The sequence below is a fragment of the Xiphias gladius genome, chromosome 12 (genome assembly GCF_016859285.1).
Source record: "Xiphias gladius isolate SHS-SW01 ecotype Sanya breed wild chromosome 12, ASM1685928v1, whole genome shotgun sequence".
Classification (NCBI taxonomy): domain Eukaryota; kingdom Metazoa; phylum Chordata; class Actinopteri; order Istiophoriformes; family Xiphiidae; genus Xiphias; species Xiphias gladius.
The window spans coordinates 19,087,156-19,111,713 of record NC_053411.1 but is presented as its reverse complement, the minus strand read 5'-3'; the positions used below and the strand labels follow the sequence as shown (position 1 = coordinate 19,111,713).

The 24,558-nt window shown below is 44.8% G+C and overlaps 1 protein-coding gene across 3 annotated transcripts; it reads left to right on the top strand.

Moving 5' to 3' along the window:
• Nucleotides 1–151: 151 nt before the first annotated feature.
• nfxl1 (nuclear transcription factor, X-box binding-like 1) lies at nt 152–23,853 on the top strand. 3 transcript variants are annotated; one of them, XM_040140712.1, is made up of 26 exons: nt 152–521; nt 1,072–1,286; nt 1,404–1,598; nt 2,476–2,585; nt 2,852–2,982; nt 3,220–3,264; nt 3,797–3,930; nt 4,517–4,602; nt 4,713–4,788; nt 5,025–5,122; nt 6,398–6,512; nt 6,849–6,973; nt 7,039–7,161; nt 8,180–8,270; nt 10,965–11,085; nt 11,879–12,035; nt 12,880–12,971; nt 14,670–14,691; nt 15,161–15,283; nt 15,777–15,931; nt 16,229–16,298; nt 18,161–18,265; nt 19,780–19,860; nt 19,971–20,024; nt 20,268–20,395; nt 21,220–23,853. In XM_040140712.1, the coding sequence occupies exons 2-26, from the start codon at nt 1,091–1,093 to the stop codon at nt 21,284–21,286; spliced, it is 2,700 nt and encodes an 899-aa protein (XP_039996646.1). In that variant the 5' UTR covers nt 152–521; nt 1,072–1,090; the 3' UTR covers nt 21,287–23,853. The 3 variants fall into 3 exon arrangements, with proteins under 3 accessions (XP_039996646.1, XP_039996645.1, XP_039996647.1); XM_040140711.1 differs by lacking the exon at nt 21,220–23,853 and having other exon boundaries at nt 20,268–20,473; XM_040140713.1 differs by lacking the exon at nt 21,220–23,853 and having other exon boundaries at nt 152–527; nt 20,268–20,473.
• The last annotated feature ends 705 nt before the right edge of the window (nt 23,854–24,558 follow it).

The window sequence follows — 24,558 nt, the reverse complement described above, 5'->3', positions numbered from 1 at the left end:
GGCAGATGCGTCGAAAACGCGGGAGATAAACTCCGGAGTCTGAATGAAACGTCGCGCGGCCCGCGTGTCGCTGTGCGCGGCGGGGCTTGTAGTTTCGTGGCCTGGGACTACAAGTACCGACATGCGCCGCGGGCCAGTGCGCATGCGACGTGGGCGGCGGACGCGTGTCTCCGCTGCCGCCGAGGTGCGTTTAGCTCAAAGCTGCCGAAACGACTTTTCTGTCCAGGTGTTGAAGTCCCCGCGGATCCGCTCGCGGCTCCGCTCGCTGCTTCTGCGGTGATTACTGTAGTTTCCCGGAAGTGACGTGGGCTAACGCCCGTTTTAACGGAATTCTAATGACGGCTAGCCGGTCGCAGCTAACCGGCTAAGAGCAGTTCGGAGGGAACTTGCCCGTTAACGTCCGCCAGCTCGGTGGTTCCAGGACTGAACGCGGCGCTGCAGCGGTTCAGGATCGGGCTTTGTTGCGTCATGTAGCTGCTCCTCCGACACTTTAACCTGACGAAGAGCGGGACGAGGCTCAGGTAAAGGTGTGTTCGTCACCTGCGTGGCTCAGAGACCTCCGGTCTGCCGGTGTCCTCCCGGGTGGACACGGGTCCTGGTCGCCTGTCCGCGCACCAGACTCCAGTCGAAAATCTGCTCATTTAATGCAGATGTCCTGCTGAGGACCTGCTTTAGGAAATGACAAGCGAACTCACAAAATGAGCTAGTGGCAGCTTTTTGGTTGAGCAGCTGCTGAAGTGAGTTCATTATCCAGCAGAAACCCCAACCGCTCTCCGCTCTCAGCTTCTCTGTTTTCTGTCCCAGTGAACTGCAGCTCTTTGTTAGTCGGACAGAACTAGACATCTGAACACGTCTGCTAATAAGCACTTATAGTAGATAAACGATTAAATATTCCGATTTTTCCACCACTTACAGCAAGGAAAAGCAAGGAGCTGGAACCAGTGAATATTTGGCATCGACAGTGAATCATCAAAATAGCTGCCGATTGATTTTCGGTCGATCTGTTTATCCATTAATTGACTAACAGAAATGATTCAGCATCTCCGTCTATCCACCCGTCTCTGTCCGCAGGGTTGGCTAGGCGGTTGCCATGGAGCCGGCCTGGCGACAGCAGGGTCGGGGCCGAGGCCGGGGCCAGGAGGGTCAGGGCGAGAGGTCACGACCTCCGCAGAAAGCCAGGGAGAGGCCGGGAGCTGCTGTGGCAGGAGGAGCCGCAGGAGTGCGGGGGGCAGGACGAGGAGGGAGGACGAAGACTGCCACAACACCTGAACCTGAGCCTCCAGGCGGTGAGGACTCGCACTGACGTCGTTATGAAACCGCCTGAGCGTCTCAGGAGGCAGCCGAACAAACGGGCTCACAGCTGCGTCAGTATTTTCAATCTCCCTTTTCCTCCCAACTCACAGGTGCGTCGGTCCAGGCCAAGTTCGAGGAGATCAGAAGGTCCAACCAGGCCGCTGCCCAGCGACTGGTGGAGAGCCGTATCAGCTCCTCCTCCTCTGATGAAGATGATGACGATGATGATGGAGAAGTTGACCATGGGGATGGAAAGAGAGGGAAGATCCTGGCGTCGACCTTCACCACCTACACTGACCAGACAGGTGAGGCCTAGTATGGCTCACAAGACCTGTGTGACGATTAACCTCAGGTGTCAGAGACATCTCCGACCTGAGACTAAAACCTCCCAGTGGGCAGAGGACGGCTCCTCAAGCAGCTCAGAGACATGAGCTGTGCCCACACACTTCCACAGTTTTCAAACATGCTGGACTTTGGTTGTGGGTTTGCTTGTGTCCGTACTTCGCACAGCTGTGTTCACTGGGAGTCGCAATAAGCAGCAGCAGCAGCAGCAGCAGCTGCAGCATCGCTTCAGTCACATCACTGAGACAGACAGACCGAGAGGACCTCACAACCAAGAACCCTGCAACACGCGGAAGGATGAAAAACCTTGGTAGCAGCCACCCGGCTGCAAGACGTCCCTCTGTCCGCGACGTCCAACCAGACTCTTCCTCCGTTTCAGCAATAATACACAGATACTTTAATATCAGTTCATGTAATGTAGGAACGAATTGTATGAACCTCTGTTACATTCAGCATTCAAGTCAGTCAACGTTCACATTTTGTAAAAATAACATTTTAGACATTTAGAGTTGCTTCACTCTGCCTTTTGCCCTTTTGCCCACAATCAAGGTCACACTAAATTGGTAAGTCTTGAAATGGAGTTTGGTGTGCAAGCAAACATCAATAAAATTCACTGCATTACACAGACTTAGTTTTAGCAGGTCTCCATAATAAATTGACAACTGGGTGTATACCTATGATTAGTTAGTCAGTCAATTAATGTGTATATGGGGAGTGGGAGAGTGGTCTCATGTTACATACGTGAGGGGGTTTGTGTGCGTGCATTTGAAACTGCTCTGCTTCTGATGCATGATGACAGTAAACCTGACCTACTGATCCAGCCTCTCTTTGTGTGTCCAGGTGGTGATGCCACAGGTCTGCTCAGGACTGGTCAGTATGTCAGCGACCTGTTTCAGTCTGGAGCTCTCACCTGTCTGATCTGCATCGCCTCCGTCAAGAGGACACAGCCGGTGAGACACAGTATTAGCGCTGCCACTGATTATTATTTTTTTTTTCTATAACTTGACGTTCATATTATTTCCTGGCTTAATCTACTGATTAGTGAAAAAATGCCTCTTTTATTGTGGTAATGTGCTGGAATGTTGGGAACAGACTGTTGCTCCACCTTCGTACGAAACCTCCCTGAAAAATTAGAAACACCTTCACTTCCTGCTGTAGCAGACAGCCCCCTTTTTCAGTCTGAGGACAAAGCTGACCTCTGTCTCTGTCTGTCCAGGTGTGGAGCTGTTCCAGCTGTTTCTCCCTCTTCCACCTCCCCTGTATTCAGAAATGGGCCAGAGACTCGGTCTTCCTCGTCTCCTCCGTCACCGATGAAGACTTTGGTCAGAAGCAGCATCCCTGGCCCTGGTGAGGCAACCACACCTCTGTGACCGAGGACACTTTGTCCTCTTATGTTCTTGTTTCTTGGGTTTTGAACTGTTGCTGGAACAAACGAGACATTTAACCCTGGAAATGTATATTATTTCTAACTGTTTTCTCGTGTTGCATAGGCCAGATGATTGATCAAGAAAGTTACTGACAGATTAATGGGTTATTAAAAAATAATAATCCTCAATCTAATCTGTCCTAATTTGCTCTCCTCAGTCCAAAGTGTCGAGCTGAGTATCCACCCAGTGCGACGCCCAACAGGTACGTTAGCTTATATTTACTGTTAAGTTGGATGGACCACAGGACGGGAGAAACGTTCTAAACTGAAACTGTCTTGTGATCGGTGCTTTAGATGTCACTGTTCAGTTTCTATAAAGATATTAAAGCAGGGCAGTTGCTTTGCTTCAAAATAAGAGTCTTTTCAGGGAAATGCAGCGACTCCAGTTCAGTCTAGACAAAAATGAGGATACTCTGTCTTTGGATTTTCTTTTTTGTGTTTTGCATATCTTTCCTCTCATTGACATGTTGTACTATGATTTTTGTCTTTCGCCCTGTCACTGTGACGGTGTCTTCTGAAGCTCTGACGTCTGTGCAGTCCGGCACACGTCCCTCCGGCTCTGAGCACCTTCACTACACACTGGACTTGAGTCCAGTTAACGTGATGTCAGACCGGTGACATTTAGTCTAAATACAGCCTCGTTAAAACGGAGGAGGACGTTACCTATGTTTTTGGGTTCCCTGCATCAGCTTTCGGTGCACCTTGATGTTTTGTGTGTGTGTGTTTTATGTCCAGGTACATGTGTTACTGTGGGAAGCTGCAGGATCCTCCAGCTGACCCCTGGTTGGTTCCTCACTCCTGCGGCTCAGTCTGTCAGAGGGAGCTGAAACCCACCTGTGGACACGCCTGTCTGCTGCTCTGTCACCCTGGTAACCGCACACAAGATATTCCCTCACTTGTTGCCTTGTTAATGTCATGGATTCTGACCTGTAATTAGAGTCTTACTCACAGCTGGCTGAGATTTGTCTGACTTGGAGCTTAATGATGCGTAAGCGAATAGAAATCGAGCGCCTGGTGACTCCGCACGTCCGCCACAGTCTGTCATTCCACGTAGGTAAACCCACATCTAATAGACAAGCTGTTTATATTGTAAAGGCACATTATGTCTTACCGTCGTGTGAGAGCCGTAAACACGGGACCGGGTAGAAACTAGCAGATGAGTTTCCCCTGGACAGTGATTTAAGTGACGGCCCCTGCTCTGGAGGTACAGGAGCTGTATGACGAGCAGACATGTCGCCTGTAGTCGACATGGATCTGATGAAGAGCATTAAATGTATTCATTTACTCCTCCTGCAGTAATGGTAGTTGTCACGTCCGTCAGGAGTCGTTCTCCACCTCTAAGCTAAAATCGGGTGTTGTTGATTTAAAAAGCTCGTAAAATGTCTGAAGTACAACCTGCGGAACAGCAGGATTGTGGGTAGAATCCGACCCAGACCTGTATGTCTGTGTCTTCAGGTCCCTGCCCTCCGTGTCCAAAGATGGTGTCAGTTTCCTGTTTGTGCGGCAAAGCTAAGCCCCTCCCCCGTCGCTGTAGCAACAAGGTACGCATTCAAAGTCGAAAGAGCAGGTGTTTTAACTGTTACAGATGTTTTGTGTGTCTGGTGTCAGCAGGAGTTCTACTCTTTCCACCCGGTGTTTGTTCTCTCTCCAGGCCTGGTCGTGTCAGCAGCAGTGTGGCAAGTTGTTACCCTGCAGACAGCACACCTGTTCACAGCCCTGTCACACAGGTACACACACACAAGACGTATCTAGACCGAGTGGTTCATAAGTTCTGTTTACAACATGAGTGTGTAAGTGTACCCACACACAGAGGAACGGAAAACCCGTGACATGAACGACCTTCTGCTCACAGAGCCAATCAGGACGCTTTATAGATGTCACACATCTGAGTGTGACAGCGAGCTGAGGACCTCCAACATGGCCGACTCTAACGCCTCTTCGTGTGTGTGTGTGTGTGTCTCAGAGTGTTCTCCCTGTCCCAGAGTCAGCGTTCAGAGGTGTGTGTGTGGTAGAGAGGAGGCAGAGAGACCCTGCGCTAGCCCCGAGTGGAACTGTCAGCAGGTAAGACTACACTCACATGCTGTACCACTGTGGAGTATTCATTAAAACAGCTGTTCTGTCATCAGACTTTATGAGCTGAATAAATGAAATGATGACTTTAAACTTCCTTTACTGGATTGATTTTTGGTTTTTCAAGCGGGTCTTGACCCTTTTGTTGAAGATGCTGTTACTGTGACTTCACTGTGCAGAGTTTGTTTTCACGCTCGTCTGCTCAAGTGTCTCATCTTGAATCTGTAAATGCAGTTCACACAGCGTGATGTGGAAACCTGGAGGAGACGACGTCTTGTGTCCAACACATTTTCATTTCCATAGATTCTTGATTTTTGAACGAGGGAGAACAATGTGGAAAACCCATATCAGAGTATCTTTTTTTTTTTGTTTTTAAAAATGGACTCAGCTTGTCAGTCCCTTCATTCAGAAAGGTTAGAGTCCCCTGAGTCCTCATCCCCGACGCCTTTTCTCTGGTAAAGGTGACACATGAAATACTGGTAACGAGCAGGACCTAGATCCCACCTCTGTGTAGTTTATCCAGGTGTGTTTTCAAATGCAGCTAATTCTGCTTCCTGTATGATTCCCTCTGGCTTTTAGACATTTTAAATCTTCAGAGCGCCTCATCAAGATGTAATTACTGGCTGTTTGACAGATGATTCAGACGCCAGAAGAGACATGGACAAACCCAGTAGCCTGTATTGCAGAACATCTGACATTATGAATAACAGAAGGAAGTTTATGTCCAGGTTGTTCCACAGCTTTGGTCTGTAATAAGAGAAGGCAGCCTCTTCTAGTTAGTCAGTGCTGAGCTGCTCAATAACCGGAGGCTGCGGTCTAAACCGTTCAGAGCCTCATGAACAAGTAAAGAAAAAGACAGGGAGCCGCTGTAGGGATGCTAAGCTGGGCATGATGTGCTTTGCTTAAAACTGTGGCAGCTGCATGTTGTGAAGCAGCTGAAGCCCGTTTACGGATTTTATTTTGGTAATGCAGTTAAAAGAGCATTACGAGTCCAGACGAGAGAACACCGGCACGTGAACCCGTCGGATATGGTCTGACTCCTCAAGCATTTCTCAGTCTTAATGATGTGGTCAGTGTTATCGAATCATAAACGTGTCCTACATTGGGTACGGTACAGTAATTGTGCCACGTCCCCTGTGCTGTGTTCTACTGTTGTTTCTGCTGACATCCAAACTGTTGGAGGGTGTGCTCCCGAACCCGGAGGCCGCCTCCCTGTTGAGGCGGCTTCTGGGAAAAACGTCAAGCCTGGCTCTGGTTCTGTTTCAGGTGTGTGGTTCTCTCCTCTCCTGTGGGAATCACACCTGTGAGGTCGCGTGTCACGACGGAGTTTGTCCTCCGTGTCCTCGCTCCGTCAGCAGATCCTGTCCCTGCGGCAAGACCAGTGAGAGAGCGCACACACAGAAATACACATCCAGAGAAACACATTAGCTGTTGATCACATTTACGCTGTTGTTGCTGACGTTGGTTCTGATTAATGTGCAATGTCCCATATATAGAAATCAATCAATTAATGAATAAATAAACAATAATCTGTTGGTTTCCCTGTTAGTTACTGTAACAACAACAACACAAGAGAAGAGAACATCAACATAAATAATGAATATTAGTCCATAAATACTGGTAATGACATGTCAAATAATTCACACACACGTTTCTCACTCTGTGCTGGTATTTTCTAAATGTCATTGTGTGTGTGTCTGTGTGTGTGTGTGTGTAGAGTCATCTCTGCCATGCACAGAGGACGTGTCGCTGTGCGGTGACACATGCGACCGCAGTCTTTCATGTGGAAAACACACCTGTTCAATGAGGTGTCACCGAGGGAGCTGCGAGACCTGCAGACAGGTCACACACACGGAAACACGCACACGGAAACACACTGAATCTCTCTCTGTCTGTCTGTCTCCCAGGAGGTGGAGAAGGAGTGCAGGTGTGGTAAATACAGGAAGCTGATGCCGTGTCATAAAGAATACCTGTGTGACTCCAAATGTCCAAAAACCAGAAGCTGCCAGAGACACCAGTGCAGGAGGAAGGTGAGTACGGAGCAGGACTCACTGAGAGGACCTCACATCAGTCCCCCACCACTTACCAATCCCACTGGAAGGTGGTGCTTCTTTGAGACGGAGTGTTTTCCTCCGGTTTCCACATTCATCCTCAGGGATGGAAGGAGGCTGCCTTCAGCTGTTAGTGGACTACAGCTCCTCCTGCTGGTTGGAGGAGAGAAGTCACGTTTAAATAAAGATCCCTTCCGGCGTGTTTGGAAGATACAGAAAAAACACTTAGAATAATAATTCCTGTCTGATATGGTTTGTCCATAAAGAAAACGTCTTGGCCTCCTCCCTCACCAAAACATCCAGACCCTCTGAATCTGTAAACATTTTTCATTTGAGTAGATTAGAGGACAGGTTCACACTGTTTCTAGTCTGTCTCAAAATAATAGTCAAGTGTTTTAATGTTTACATGAGCACCTTTCATGTCGTCAGCCTTTCATTGACCTTATTTAACCTCAACCTTCTTCTCCATGGCCACAGTCTGAACGCTGTGACGTTGTGGTTCCACTTGTTGGTGTGTTTTCCTGTGGTGTAAATGTCGGAGGGATGGTATCTAATCTGTGGAATCTGATAGGAAAAGGTTGACTGACGGTTTGTCAGAGCTGTCTGCGATGACACAGGAGGAGGTTTAGTGCAGCGTCTGTTATCAGACACACGGAGCTGATAAGAACCTTCCCACCTGCACGGATTTAAAGGATCTGGATCATTTTTACCTTTTTCAGTCATTTTAATGTCACTTCGGAGGTTTCTACCTGCTCTCAGTACGGATGAAGGCGCTTTTTACTCTGTTTAAATGTCAAAAAACTAAACTGAACTCAAACTGAAGAGCAGACAAACCTTCCGTGTGGAGGAGGAGCTGCAGTCCGAGCGCTGGAATCAGGAGAGAAGCTGGTGTGATGGAGGACGTGGTCTGTTACATGAAATGAAAGAAATCATAAGAACCTTTCAGCTGCTCATCATCCTGTTCCAACTCTGTTTCCCATGGTGCCTTTTGTTTCAGTGTTGCCCTGGTAACTGCCCCTCCTGCGACCAGAGCTGTGGTCGAACTCTCGGGTGTCGAAACCACAAGTGTCCCTCCGTCTGTCACCAAGGTAACACACTCGCACACACTGAAACAAACCGTAACGGTCCAAATATCAGCCTGTTTCGGTCTGAAAACTCATTTTATTGGTGTACACGTGGTCTGATCTTGGAACTTGAAACTGGCGTGTTACCAGCAGCTGTTCTGTGAACGGAGCTCATACTGACTCCTGTGTTGCTCTATGGGGAGTTTGTAGCCTTAACGTTATTAATGTGTCACTTAGTCGGGAAGACATCAGAAATGCTCCTCACATTCTGCCCCAGTCCGACGTGACGTCTCCAGGTGCCTTATTTTGTCCGACCCGGACAGATTCAGCTCGCTGGGACCAGAGAAATGCCAAAGCCTTTCATTAGTTATCGGAATAGTTGCTTATTAATCTTCTATCAGACGACTATTTGATTAATGGACCAATCTCTGCTGCTCAAGACTAGACTGCTGGATATTTTTGTCTTTTGAGATGGTCACGGCTTAGATGGAGGGTGTCGTACACCTGTTCGAACTGTAAAGCCCCCTGAGGCTGCAAATGAACAAGGAGCCATCATAATTCCTCTTACTCTTGAACCGTGATCCTATCGGTCGTCATAAAAATCCAAGAAATGTCTTTGTCCGGACGTTGGGAGACGTCCCAGATGCAAATCGTCGCATTTGAGTTTTTGCTTGTAACATTGTAGAAACAATGAATCGATTATCACAATATTTGCAGATTAATTTTCTTTTGATCGACTCTTCCTCTGAGGTCGGTGGAGGTGCCTTTGAGTTTGATCCAGTACACACACACACACACACACACTCTCACAGGACGTCGTGTCACATTAGTGTTTGTCAGATTGGTTGGGATTTGTTGAGGGAGTCACAGCTGGATGAAGGTCAGAGGTCAAACTCAGCAACATTCTGACCCGTAACACCTCCCAAAGAGAGTGTGTGTGTGTGTGTGTGTGTGTGTGTGTGTGTGTGTGTGTGTGTGTGTGTGTGTGTGTGTGTGTGTGTGTGTGTGTGTGCGTGTGCGCACACGTTGACATTCCTTCAAGATGATAGCGCCGAACACAACACAATGTTTAGAGTGTGTGTGGGAAAATGTTGACCTCTGCTTCCTGTCGAACATCATTAATCTGCTTTAACAGAGGGATGTGTGTGTGTTTTTATTTGCAGAATAACAGATAGCTTCCTGCGTCTATTGTTCCCTGATTGGACGATAAAGGATAATATATGCACTCGTCTCCCTAACGATTGGCTGAATAGATTAAAGTTAATTGTTTCTGCATCTGACCTTTCAGGGGGGAACAGATAGAAGGTCGCACTGCAACCAATGCATCAACACAGAGATGTGTGTGTGAACCTGCTGAAGTAAACTTGATATTCTTTGTAGGATTAATTACCAGCTTTATACAGTTTGTACAGCTGCACATAACCATTATTTACATTATGGATTAATCAAGAAAATAATTGGCAGCGCAATCAATGAATTGGTTAAAAAAAATCTAATTTCCCAGATGCCATGTGACGTCTTCATACGTCCACAACCCAAAGATGTCAGTTTACTGTCATAGAAGACAAAGACAAGCAGCAAATCCTCACTAACGACTAAATGATTAAGCGACAGTCATAATAGTTGCTGATTTACTTTTCTTTTGATCAACCAATCGATTGGTCTACTAATCGGTGCAGCACTAACAGTGTTTACACACTGCTTTACAAGAAGAAATGAACGAGTCCTCATCAAGACTTTTACTAATCTCTTCAGTATTTGTCAAAATTGAAGCACAGTAGTCTCCTGGATAATTGAACGACACTATAGGTTTATGTTCACAGCCCACGCCACCGTTGGTTTCCCATGGATGTTTTCCAAATATGTGTTTTTATATGAAAGAACGATCTGATCCGGATAATTTCAGGCCCTATTTTAAAACTAACTCATTAATTCAGTTGTTGACTCTTCATCAGACACAGCACATCTCACCTATGAGCTCTTATTCTCATTTAGATCAAAGTTCCTATACTGTTCATTGTTATTTGTTTGTTTGATTGTAACCTGTGAAAATAATCCCAAATACTACGTTACCCATGACTCTCAGCTGCTGTCGTTATGGATCCCTTAGATTAGTTTTATTTTCGAACAGTGACCCAGAAGCAAAATGAGCGGGACAATTTACACTGAAAAATCATCTCGTCAGTGCTCTCTGGTGGACACAGTCTGTATTTGAGACTGTCTCTGTACCACCTCTATCAGCCGACATATAGTATACACTGATACTGATACGTCTGCTATAAGATCGGTCCGGAGCCAGAATGGACCCAGCCACAGGAACGTAACCCTGGTTATATCACATAGTGTAGGTTTTATCTGTACGAGCTGTGACAGACGAGCCGAGCACACACACAGAGTGCTGTCTGCTGGTAAACACTTGGTGTGTTATTTTAATGGGACTCTTCACAGAAGCCACAGCAGAGAGGCTGTCAACTGACAAAATACAGACACACTCTAAAGAGCTTCGTTGTCGCGGCCAGATTAAGATGCAGTTTGAAGCCTCGTTTAAGCTGCAGCTAAACCCCCATCACTCACATTAATCAGGGATCTTCTCCGCAGGCAAAAGCCCGTTCAGTGTTAATAGGGGCACCTGACGGACCTGAAAGACTTGAACCTGTCCTTTACATTGGTCATTGAAATGAATAAAAAACCTAAACAAACGTCTCACCTGCCCTTCAGGTAGTTGTTATCCCTGTCCAGAGTCGGTGGAGGTCAGATGCACATGCGGTTCAACTGTCTTGTCCGTCCCTTGTGGTCGAGAGAGGAGCACCAAACCACCTCGCTGCAAAGAGCCCTGCGGGTAAACACACACACGGTTTTCATGTTCACACTGTTAATGATGCACTGAGTCTTAAATAGGACCCAGAACACATTTACAAGCTCCAAGAAGTGGAGGGAAATTGGCTGGAAGAATTTAGTTTGTTTTTAACGTGAGGTGTGATGAAAGGGCAAACAACTCTTCACCACCTCAACAGAGCACATAAATACTCCTCATTCCCATATTTCTACGGTCACGAGGACTTTAAAAACTTCTTTATTACATTTGGAAAGAGCCTCTGCAAATGTAATAAAGAGGAAGCTTTTACGGGCAGCAGTCTACAGTGCTGTGAGTCTTGGTCCACAGAAAGTGTATTCACTTGTTGGACTCAGCACCTGGATAAGAGAGTGTGAAAAGAATGAATGAAAGACATCTTTGGGGAGAATATCTGTTTTGTTTTTTTTTAGTTTTTAAAATCGGGACAGTCAGATCTTGTATCTTTGGTTAATATCAAGAAGCAGCCAACGACCCCCCAGCCCGTATAGGCATAGTGAAGGATAAATCAGTTTTTGTTTGTTGCCATAATCAGCAACTGTCAGACACAAACAGCGTCGTGCAACATAATTAGATGTGAAGACAAATGTGACATTTTCCTGGGGAGACCTTCCCTGCAAACAATGAGGACGCTGTTAGATCTGGATCTGGATAAACGAGAGGACAGTATGGAGACAGAGTCAGTAGCCCGAGAAGTTAAAACCCCCTTTGGTTTCCATGCTCTCTTTTCCTTTGTTTCCCTTTCTCTTGTAAAATACTAGCTGCTCTGTTGTCTCCTCAGGTGTCCTCCATCCTGCCACCATCTGACCAGAGAGACGCACCGGTGCCACCCCGGCCCCTGCCCCCCCTGCAGACAGACCTGCCTGCTGCCGCTGCCCAGCTGCAGCCACACCTGCCCACAGCCCTGCCACGACCTGGTGCTGGTCAAGTCGCAGCAGGTAGGCCGCCAGCATAAAGGAACGGTTCCTCTCTTGATTGATCCCGCTCTCGTGTCTGGGCGCTAAATATGAAGCTACGGCCAGTTAGCCTAGCCTGGCTCCTCTGAACATCACTGACTAACATGTTATATCTGGTTTGTTTAATCTGTGCAAAAACTGAAGTTTAAACACGAAGAAGTGTGTTTTTGTGGGCTGATGAGCGGTATTAGTCTTGATCTCTAACACTCTGTGAAAAAGCAAATAAGTGTAATTCCCAAAATGAGAGCAAAAAGTTTGAGCTAGCTGCACTCGAGTGTTTCCTTTTCCTGTCACGTTATACTTCTACTACATTTATCTGGTAACTTTAGTAACTTTATAGATTCAGATTAATTATACACCAAATAAATTACTGTTTATTGAGATTTCACTGAAATTCATGCTGCCCATCGGTAAAGTATATAAAGTAATTCAGATGATCTCCACCTTCGCCGGCTGCAACATTCAAGTGATGGACACATCAATGCATCGATGTTCTGAAATGGGCCTTTTTATATAACGAGTGCTTTTCCCTTTGGTATTTTAAGTAAATTCAGAACTTTAACACTACCGCAGTGTATTTCTTCCTCCACTGATGAACGTACGCTGGACAAAGTGCAGACTCTGTATAGATTTGGTAAAATGAGGAAATGACTGGTTTGTGTGTGTGTGTGTGTGTGTGTGTGTGTGTGTGTGTGTGTGTGTGTGTCAGAGCTCTATCATCAGCATCAGTTATGTAAAGTGAAGTTTCCTGTTTCGGATCAGAGAAGATCAACCAAACAGCATGAAAGGAGAAACCACTGAATGTTTTCTTTGTGTGTGTGTTCAGGTTCAGTTAGCGGGTCCGTGGGAGCAGCCGTCTGAACCGGCGTTTGTGAAGAAAGCTCTGCCCTGTCCGCCATGTCAAGTGCCAATACCAACGTAGGTCAAACACACACGTTATTAGCTGAGATAACCATGAATTCACATGTAAAAGTACTGATCCTAAACCACACGATAGTCGGCACAAACAAAAACCCGTGGCCCAGTACAATGACTGACATCATAAATTCATTATAAGAAACAACAGTAATACTGTTATCTTTCCCTAGTTGATTCCTGTCACTTTGTCGTTTTTCTTAAGCTATTTTAGAAGAAACTCCACACGTCAGTATTTCTCACATCAAAAGCCGACGAAGGGAAAGCTGGAAGAAACATGGATTTAAAAAAAAACCAAGTAGAAGTGACTAGAATTAACCAGCAGAGAGCTGAGCTATCGGGGCCGATCAAATTCAGATCCTTTCTTCGCTTAACTCCACCTCAGTCTGCTGGTGTTGCAGCGCTGCTCTCCTTTCAGTTTCAGGAGTTATACCGATCCCAATTCAGCTTTTACTCACATCAGATAAACATAAATTACTCACAGTTAATGTTTGAACCATGACCTTCAGCATCTGGATCAAGTAGCTCGTAGAAAATGTGCCGAGTCAGATTTAGTATCCACAGCTGCCGTTTCAGCACGTCAGACATGTTCAATCTACATTTAGCTGAATGTTAGTGTCAGATCAGACTATCGGCAGATAATCGAGAATATTACGTGAGTCAGGGCCGAACAAACCTGATCCGAGACGTCCCTATGAACTAGTGAGTGGAAACATGACTTCTGTTGTTGCACTGATAGAATTAATGCCGTAAAAGGATACTCTGCTGAATTTACCAAGAACAACAGGTAAACCAGAAATAAATGCCTTCAAAATAAAGGCATCAGGACTCATCCGTCAAATACACATTTTTAGTGTGGTACACACAGCTCACACTCATTGCTTTTGTTTGTTTTAATTTCTTCATTGAGGAGCACAGGTTTAACAGACATCATTCCACCGTCCCATGACATACTATTACATTTAAGAAACCATTCAGAATATTACAGAGGAAAAGTCGGATCAAAATTCCAGTCCCACAGTACATGCAAAGACGAGCAGTGACAACTGAGCAAAATAATAATGATGTGGCAGAAAGGAGCCGTCTGCAGATGTTGTTGCAGTTCACACCAAACAGAAACTAAACGGAGGAGGTCGGCTTCTTGACAAATTAAAATGACTGTTCTCTGTTTTCACCGTGAGGTCCCCAGACCCCCGACACACACTAAACATTCCAAGGTGGTTTGGTTCTGTCACGGATCATTAGACGTGATTAAAAAACACGTGTGTGTGTGTGTGCGCGCGCCAGCTGCCTGCAGCTCTGTGACGCAGTGAACGACCAACAGCAACCATCTGTGTGTGTGTTGGTGTTGAGGATACTCAGGCCAACAGCCACAAACATGAATGACTGTGTGTGTGTGTGTGTGTTCAATTCTAAAGGAACAACTTGAGAGTAAAGCCGTTGTCGTCGAGTTTGAGCAATAAGACACATTTACCCGTGACTTCCTCCTACTTAGGGACAACTCTCAACTCATCTCCGTGAATGGAGTGAAATGATGTGAATTATATGGAATGTATGGAAAGAACTGGAAGTGAGTGGTAGGTCCTCACAGTTGTGATGATGTTTAAAGTCAATTAACGTGAATGCGAATAAACCAACCAAACAGGTGAGTGGAATGAGTAGAAGTCAACGCGACAGTAAGTCTTTCTGTTTGTCTTCCAGGGCCTGTTTTGGAGAACATGAGGTAAGAATCGGTCTGTTCACCAGCTCCACCTTCGCTTCACCCTCCTATTTCTAATGGATTCATGCTTGCCTCCTCTAAACTCGCGTTAGTAAACCCACTTTGACCAGTTTTTCATCCCTGGTCGTCACCGCTCGCGTGCACTCTAACGCAAAAACTTCACGTATCTGCCTTGGTCTTTTAGATTTATGGCTTCCTCTTTTTATCTGTACAGTGTTCCCTCTCTCCCTCCTCTCCTTGGTGTTTTCTTTTCCGTCTTGTTCTCTCATTCCAAATGTCCATTATTAGTTTGTCCTCCTCGTTCACCCCCCCATTCATCTGTTTTGTCCTTCTCCGTCTTTCTCTCATATAATTTCCTCCTGCATTTCATCCCATTTAGTCGCTTGGTATTCAACACACTCTCACACTCACCTTCAGACGAGGTCAGAAGTGGTTTTAAAGATGTCTGCACTGTTCTCTGTTTGTTGATCAGGTCAGCCCGGTGCTTTGTCATCGCCGGGGTCGATTCTCCTGTAAACGACCTTGCGGACGACCTTTGACCTGCGGAAACCACAACTGCAGCAGGGAGTGTCACCTGGTTACCGACGGCAACAAGGTGATGGCCCCGTTACGGTGTTGATTGGTAGATGAGTTGATTAGTCGACCGACAAAAAATTAACTGGCACCTACTGCGATTTAAAAATGACTGAAACGTTCATCGATAAAGCAAAAATTCCAAACACATGATGAGCCCAGCTTCTTCTCCTTGTCTGTGGGCTTTTGGATTGTTGGTTGAACGAAACTCTCAAAAACCCAAACGACATTCAGATCAATCAATTCAATACAACTTTATTTGTCCCTGGAAGGACACTTGTCGTCAGCAGCCCGCCAACCAGATCAATAGATACACACACACACACACAGAGACGACAGGAAAAGAGAGGAAAATACTGTTAACCACAAAAGTAGAAACATTCGAAGGCTGGAGATGGTAATCAATATGTTTATGTGAACCAGTCTAAAGGGAAACACGAGTTAACAAGGTTGTAAAGAAGCATCCACTCAACCGGATCACTGATCGGACCAATCAAATCAATCTCTCTCTACAGTGTGAAGTGTGTGAGGAGGGCTGCTCTAAACCCCGCCCTCCCGGCTGCCCCCACCCCTGCCCCCGTCCCTGTCACCTGGGAAGTTGCCCCCCCTGCAGCCAAATGATCCGCCAACGCTGCCACTGCAAGATCAGCATGCTTTACGTGGAGTGCACGTCAGTACACACACACACACACACACAATCTTGATTAAGCCCTTAAATTGGACCAGTTGAGAGGAGAGTGCTTGGCTGATGTTTTGAACCCGTAGCGTCATCGTCATCACTGCGAAATCTACAGCTACACACTGATTGTCCGGTGAATTCTGGGTGACTGTTATATTTGAGAGCCGTGAGAGGGGTATTGTGGGATACTGCGGGGGAGTGTCCACTAAGACCTTTCTTATCTATGCATCATATATCAATCTCATGATAAATAAAAACAGGGACTGACGGATGGTTTTGTCTCTGTAGGAAGTTGACATCAGCTGATGAAAAGATGAAGGTGGAGCTGGGCTCCTGCAACAACCAGTGTCCTAAAGAGGTACACACACACACACACACACACAGAGCCAGATGTTTGATGGTCATTTTACCACCTACGGTGTAGAATCTGCTGCTCGTACTGGCCTCCTCCATTTTTATTGATTGGCTTAGTTTACTGATCAACAGGGCAGCGGTAGGTCAAGCTGACAGTGAATTTTAAGAGCGTCCTCTGCTGGACCACACGGGCAACTGCTTCAAACACTCAGAATTACAGCTCAGATATTTTTTTTTCCCACGTTCAAACAGAAATTTAAATAAAAAGTGACAGAGCGCGCACGCACACGGAATTAACACACTCTTGTTTTCTGAAAATGCCAAACCTGAAACCCGGACTGCTTAGTTCTGAGGTCTCTCTTTCTCCATGTATGGAGACATCAGGTTGGGCCCCATTGCATCATGGAAAATGTTTATCAGACTGGAAGTGGAGTCACCTGCTTCTCATTACTGTGTGTGTGTGTGTGTGAGTGTCCGTGCAGACAACGTTCTCCACTGATAGTGCTGGAAGTCAGTGTTTCCCCTTCCTTTCTCTCCGCAGCTCTCAATCCATTGCTTCTTCAGTTTTCCTTCCTGATCAATGATCAGTAATTGTCAGTGTCATTGCAGGAGTAACACAAAACCATCTGTTCATCTCTCTCTCCAATAATCTATTCAGCTCTCTGGCGCCAGACAACACACCAACACAGCCTCTCTCTTTGGGTGTGTTTCACTTTCACTTGGGAATGATTTAGCTTTTTTTATTCTGTCACTTACTGGCACTGACACACACACCTGCTAACCTCCTAAAAGCCTACACACACACACACAGTCAGATGTTTGTTTGAAGAGTGTGTTTGTGTGTGTGTCTCTTGGGTTCTGTCAGAAGACTGTTTTCATAGTCTGCAGTTACTTAACCTCCTGAAAGCCTCAACACACACACACACACACAGAGTTGAAATAGCACTGGAATGTTTACACATACATATCGAGCCCAGACTAATTTCTTCTGACAGTTTTGCTGCTAAAATATATTTTTTCAGTTCACTTGAAGAATCAAGATATTTGGAAAATAAAGAATCGACTTGTTTTGTTTTTTCATCACAAATGGTAAAAATAAGGAGTCAAGACGTTTGGAAGCCTAAAATTTTCCCAGTGGTCAAACATCAATGCACTGATGATGTGAATTCCACTGAAACGATAATTTACCACCTTCTAATCGGAGATGTCTGGATGGATACTGGACAGCACCAGGCTGCTGCGGATGAAATTATGTTTTCATTATCTACCTTTCAGACACACACAACGTGTATTATCACATGACGTGAAATGAATCCAACAGACAGTAAACATCTGTTCATGTCACTAAATGTGATTTATTTGAAAAAAAATGGCATTAAATCAGTCAAAGCTCTAAAATTGCCTCGACTCCACTGCAGCTTTTGAAACTGTTTACCAGGGATTTAAATAAGTTCTAACTAAAGATGGGAAATGGACATGGACCAAAAAAACCTACTTATGCTTGCTTTCTGTTTGTTTTGGGGGGTTTTTTGGCAACAGAAAATGTTGTCTTTAGCATTCTGTGTCTGAAATGTGTCGTGTGGTGAGCCGGATCTAAAGCTCATAACAAACCGAACAGAAAAATAGAAATATTCGTGGTTCTGAGCCGTAGTCGTCCGGGAAAGATTCACTGATCAGAGAAACACACGGAGACAGAGCAGGCTTGTTTATGTTTCCTCTGGAGAAACCAGAGACTGTCAGTGTTTCATCTTTGTTCCCATCTCATCCTTCCCGGCAAATCTTTTCTGCCTCAGTAAGTGAGAGCCACAGTGTGATGGAAATGTGTTTATTCTCTCCGCGTGCGTGTGTGTGCGTGTGTGTGCGCAGCTGAACTGTGGTCATCGCTGTAAGCAGGTGTGTCATCCAGGTGTGTGCGAGGAGAAATGTCAGCAGAAGGTGAAGCTCCGGTGTCCCTGCAAGAGGATCAAGAAGGTACACACACACACACAGAGTTGAAATAGCACTGGAATGTTTACACATACATATCGAGCCCAGACTAATTTCTTCTGAGAAGTTTTGCTGCTGCAAATATATTTTTTCAGTTCACTTGAAGAATCAAGATATTTGGAAAATAAAGTAAATCGACTTGTTTTGTTTGTTTTGTTTCATCACTAAATGGTAAAAATAAGGAGTCAAGAGCTGATTTGGAAGTCCTAAAAATTTTCCCAGTGGTCAAACATCAATGCACTGATGATGTAGCATCTCCACTGAAACGATAATTACACCTTCTAATCGGAGATCAACTCTGGATGGATATCTGGACAGCTAACGCTAGGCTACAAGCGGATGAAAGTGCGCTATTTTCAGCTATCTACCTTTCAGACACACACAATGACATTATCACATGACGTGAAATGAATCAACAGACAGTAAACATCTGTTCATGTCACTAATGTGATTTATTTAAAAAAAAAAAATGGCATTAAATGAGTCAAAAGCTCTAAAATTGCCTCGACTCCACTGCAGCTTTTGAAACTGTTTACCATGTGGATTTGTAATAAGTTCTAACTAAAGATGGGAAATGGACATGGACTTAAAAAAACCTACTTATGCTTGCTTTCTTGTTTTTGTTTTGGGGGTTTTTGGCAACAGAAAATGTTGTCTTTAAGTTATTCTGTGTCACAAAATGTCTTCGTGTGGTGAGGCGGATCTAAAGCTCTGCTAACAAACCGAACAAGAAAAATAAAGAATATACGTGGTTCTGGAGCACGTAGTCGTCCGGGAAAGATTCACTGATCAGAGAAACACACGGAGACAGAGCAGGCTTGTTTATGTTTCCTCTGGAGAAACCAGAGACTGTCAGTGTTTCATCTTTGTTCCCATCTCATCCTTCCCGGCAAATCTTTTCTGCCTCAGTAAGTGAGAGCCACAGTGTGATGGAAATGTGTTTATTCTCTCCGCGTGCGTGTGTGTGCGTGTGTGTGCGCAGCTGAACTGTGGTCATCGCTGTAAGCAGGTGTGTCATCCAGGTGTGTGCGAGGAGAAATGTCAGCAGAAGGTGAAGCTCCGGTGTCCCTGCAAGAGGATCAAGAAGGTACACACACACACACAGGGTGATGTAACCACCAGGAATCAGCAGAGTTACCAGATGCCACAAAGATACTCAGGGTCCACTTTATTAGGTACACCCGATGCAGTTCAATAAAAAAAGAGAAGCACCTCTCAATGTAATGTAGTCCAGTTTTACATGTTTATTACTGAGGTCGTAGTTAGTGAATTCACACATTTCTAAACATGCAAACAAAAATGGAACATTTTGAGCTTTGGGAAGATACTTGTTATAACAGAGCAGTTGCACTGGATCGCATTAGACTGTACCTAATGTGGTGGTCATCAAAATGTCCGGAACTGCCTGGCCCCGTTCAGTTTCCTTTCGGAAACATATGTAAGGTGTGTTTACCTAGCGGTAAAAATGACTGTGTGTGTGTGTGTTTTGTTGAGTGTAGGAGTTCCCGTGCTCTCTGTCGGCTCAGTGTGTTGTTCTGTGTGACGACGCCTGCAGAGACCAGCAGAGGAAAGTCAGCCAGGTACGCAAACAAACGCACACCTGATCTGTCACTCAGTAGGTCGCACCCGTAGACACACACGCTGACTGCTCCGTGTGTGTGTGTGTGTGTGTGTGTGTGTGTTTGTTTAGCTGAAGGAGGCGGAGCAGAAAGCAGCTCAGGAGGAAGAGCAGAGGAGACTTCAGGTCAGTCTGCACAAACTTTGATTGTCACACGTTATTCAGTCACTAACTTGATGATGACGAGTTCAGAGTGAAGGGTAATTAAACCTTAATGAACACAATAGGTAAATAAAGAGGAACCGAATCATGATGAATGAGTAAACCTTAAAGCAGCCGTAACAGGTGCCTCTGGTAGTGATGAAGCTACGGAGAATTATCAGCTGAATCAGCAAACTGAGGTTTACGCGTCTCCTCCTCCGTGTTCAGGAGGAGCTGGAGGCGTTCGAGAAGCGTCAGCAGCGAGGAGGTCGGAGGAGCAAGAAGCGGGGGAGGCGGGAGGAGGCGGACGACGAGCAGGCGAGGGCGGGGAGGTGGTGGAGGAGGTGTGCCGCCTTCGTCCTCGTGCCGCTGGGCGGAGCTCTGCTGTCTGCCGCCGCCTACTACCTCCTGACCACGCCCTGAACCGGCCACCTTCATACATGTTAGCAAGGAACATGTGGCGCAGCCGCTGGAGCTCTCAGCTCTGTTTCTGTTTTAGATTCGAAGCTGTCATGAGTTTGTTCTGTTGACTTCTCTCTGTGATTCTCTATGCGTTAAGCATTTAGTGCTTCTGTTGAGCGGTGTTTCAGTTTAATTTGTTCCTGTTGGAAGTTACGTGACGTTTGAGTATGATTTAAAATAACCAGTGTAACAACAATAAACAATGTGATTAGGGCTGCAACTGACGATCATTTTGTCTATAAAATGACAGTTAATAGGGAAAATTGCCCCACGGACCATATGTCTTGTCTTGCTCAAACTAATAGTCCAGAATCCAAAGAAAAACATCAAAACGCTGAACTGGGCTACAACTGATGATTTTTTTTTTTTAATAATCAATTTAATCATTTAGTTGAAAAAGAGCCCAAGTTCCATATCATCAAATGTCTTATTTGTTTGACCAACGGTCCCAGAACCCAAAAGATATTCAATTCACTGTAACTTTTAAAACAAGGAAAAGTGTTGAATTCATCCAAGTTCACCGCCACGTTAGGGAGAAAAAAAAAATAAAGGGTAAAATCGAGATTGTTGTTTGATCTGTCTTGTATCTGCTGAAAGTTTCCAAAATTAAACTAGAGACCATGTTGTAGCGCCCGTCAACACCGTCCTCATTTTTATCGCAGTGACAGAGAATCTGTCCCACGGCCCGACGGAGACGAGGAAAAGTAACACCAAGCGCCGTCCTCGTGCCGCTGGGCGGAGCTCTGCTGTCTGCCGCCGCCTACTACCTCCTGACCACGCCCTGAACCGGCACACGACATACATGTTAACGGGAACATGTGAGCGCGCAGCCGCTGGGCTCTCAGCTCTGTTTCTGTTTTCGTTCGACTGTCATGAGTTTGTTCTGTTGACTTCTCTCTGTGATTCTCTGTACGTTAGCGTTAGTGCTTCTGTTGAACGGTGTTTCAGTTTAATTTGTTCCTGTTGGAAGTTACGTGACGTTTGAGTATGATTTAAAATAACCAGTGTAAACAATAATAAACAATGTGATTAGGGCTGCAACTGACGATCATTTTGTCTATAAAATGACAGTTAATAGGGGAAAATTGCCCACGGACCATATGTCTTGTCTTGTCAAACTAATAGTCCAGAATCCAAAGAAAAAACATCAAAACGCTGAACTGGAGCTACAACTGATGATTTTTTTTTTTTTTAATAATCAATTTAATCATTTAGTTGAAAAAGAGCCCAAGTTCATATCATCAAATGTCTTATTTTGTTTGACCAACGGTCCAGAACCCAAAGATATTCAATTCACTGTAACTTTTAAAACAAGGAAAAGTGTTGAATTCTCGCAAGTTCACCGGCTACGTTAGGGAGAAAAAAATAAAGGAGTAAAATCGAGATTGTTGTTTGATCTGTCTTGTATCTGCTGAAAGTTTCCAAAATTAAACTAGAGACCATGTTGTGACGCCCGTCAACACCCGTCCTCATTTTTATCGCAGTGACAGAATCTGTCCACGGCCCGACGGACGGGGGAAAACAACACCAGCGCCGCCCTCGTGGCCGCTAAACATTACGTGAGACCGGAACGGATTAGATATTCAGAGCGGGTAGGTAAAGGTGACTAGTGGAGGATTAGGAGCACGTTTGCCTAATGTTTGACAGCAGAAAACAACTGGGCTTTAGAAGGGTAAACCCACTGTAACCCACAATGGGCGTTCAGTTAAGTACATTGACAGGAGCTATGAGCTCATATTGGTCCTTAATCAAATGAAGATGCTGCAGATTGGCTGAATACTAACCTGTCTTAAGATGTGTTCAGACTCGACACGATGCTAAGTTCCACCTTGCTTAATTCTTTCATATTTGACTGCTGCTGTTGCAGAACGTGTTTGTTCGACCCAAACAGGAAAAGAAACCGGTGCATCCAGGCCTTCTAGCTTCTGTAGTTCGGCAGCTCACCGTCATGGTCAGTAGTTTCAGCGGCACCAGCAGATCGTGGAGGAGATTAAGATACTTTAAAACACAAATTTTTAGAGTCAGTGTGACTTCCACTTCCAATGTCCATCGAGAATAAACCCCCATAAATCCATTCAGAAGTTACAGGAAAAAAAAGCTCCTTATAGCTGCAGAACCTGCCTGATAATCTTCCTGTTTTTAAGTTTCCCTCAGTATCACAGTGACCCTGTGGCAGTTGTCTGAATCTCCACGGATACAGTGACAACAGGAGCTGATCACAGCTGGTTCAGCAGCTTTTAATGGGACAGTTTGACTGAATGTGAACAAATATAGGCTAAAAAACAGGGTTAAAGATGTAGCTCAGCTCAATGGACTGCTACACCCGCCAAGGTGAGCGTCGTGACCGATGGACACATCTGAAGGAGTCAGGAGACGAGTTTCAATTTGTAAAGAGGAAGGGAAACAGTGAAGAAGATATTGTGTAATGTCAGTAATAGATAATCATGCAAACATAACTTCTGCTCAATCAGAATCTGAAAACCACACTTAAGGATTCTGTCTCTGGAATTTATCATCACGGAATGTTCTGCCATTTTATTTAAGTTATTTAAAAAAATAAGTTCCTTCAGAAATTTGACCAGTGCACCATTTTAAAAACAGATGAACTTGACCCTGCAGGTCGTAGTCATCCATCAAGAGTGTCCCACGTTTGTGTTGAGCTGTTTTCTAGTTTTCTGTTCTCCTTGTCTCCTCATGTCTAAGAGGAGGAGTCACCAAGCTCCAGGATGAGCTCGTATTTGGTTCAGCCAGAACTCATCAACACATCCCTGATTATCAGTATAAGCTGAACAAGAACTTAACGTGTAAATCGATACGTTTTATTGTTAGTTTTGAATAATCTCCTGCTTTCCCTGGGTGTTTGTGTCAGTTTGCTTTCCACACAGAGGTGAAGAAAAGTCTCCAAACGCAAAGAAAACCCCCTGAGAATAATTTGCCTTGATTAGTTCAGTTTCCAGAAACAATCAGTGATGTTAAAGTTAAAAGTGTGGCCGCGTCAGGACTGGATGCTGCTGTCACTCCCGAATTAAAAACAAAGTTATTACGTCATCGTCACAAATTTTACTTGCTCTCTGTAATTTGTTCTCATGTTCTGTATATTTTAAAGTGTGTTGATATGCAAAGTTCAAATGAATTTTGAAACTTTTTGTCTCAAAACCTGTAAAGAAAGTTCCTAACTGATCTCGAAATGTAAGATGCGAAGTTTGTGATTGATTCATTTATTGGGATTTATGTAGAAGAAAGTCCGATGTTATAATATTTTGATGTTAAGATGTCTCAGTGAGCGAAAAGAAGTCTTTCACGTTGGTGCTGAAATGTTAAAAATATGTTTGGATATATTTTCAAAAATAAAATGTATAACACTGTCACTGTTATGGTTTTACAATCACTGTCCCTCAGCAGTCATTCAGAAACATGACTAAACTTACTGTACTCGCGCTCTACTCGGTGTTTTCCACAGTGAATGGAGCTGGATTTATTTACAGCAGTGAACAGAAAGGGGGCGCTGTTTCTCCAGAGCCGACGAGGAAGAACTCCGCTGCTACCTGAAGGTATTCAAAGAAATTACTCAGCCCTCAGCAGTCTGAATATTCACTGTTGAAAACACTGAGCGTGTTTTCTTTTTTTATTATAACAACAACAAAACTTCATTTATACATCATGTAGAGAGAAGCTGCCGATGTGGGAGTTTCACATAGTATCTCATTTGTCTGTACAACATAAAACAAGTATTTTTAAAACTTTGAATAATTAACATTCAGTGATTTTTACAGACGTAATGAAAAAGGCAAAACAAAACAAAAAAAAATTGGGGTAAATAAACTTCAGGGTTTTACAACCTTGAACTGTTCTATAAAAATATTTGAGTAATCACTGAAGATTTGTGTATTTTTGGTTCCTTGCAGTTTTGTAATTTGTTAAATTGACCAAAAAATGATATAAGCTGTAGCTGTAACATGTTATCAACCAGCTGTTTATTTCCACATCCAGCTGTTACAGAGCAACATGAGCCTTCATCTGGATCTGGTGTTTGTGCCCACCTGATGAATCTAAGTCC

Excerpts from the sequence above, each read along its gene's own strand:
- nfxl1 (XM_040140712.1), top strand. The coding sequence starts at position 1,091 with ATGGAGCCGGCCTGGCGACAGCAGGGTCGGGGCCGAGGCCGGGGCCAG. Across the intron at positions 4,789-5,024 it reads TTCACAGCCCTGTCACACAG|AGTGTTCTCCCTGTCCCAGA; the intron begins GTACACACACAC and ends TGTGTGTCTCAG. Across the intron at positions 14,692-15,160 it reads CCTGTTTTGGAGAACATGAG|GTCAGCCCGGTGCTTTGTCA; the intron begins GTAAGAATCGGT and ends TTTGTTGATCAG.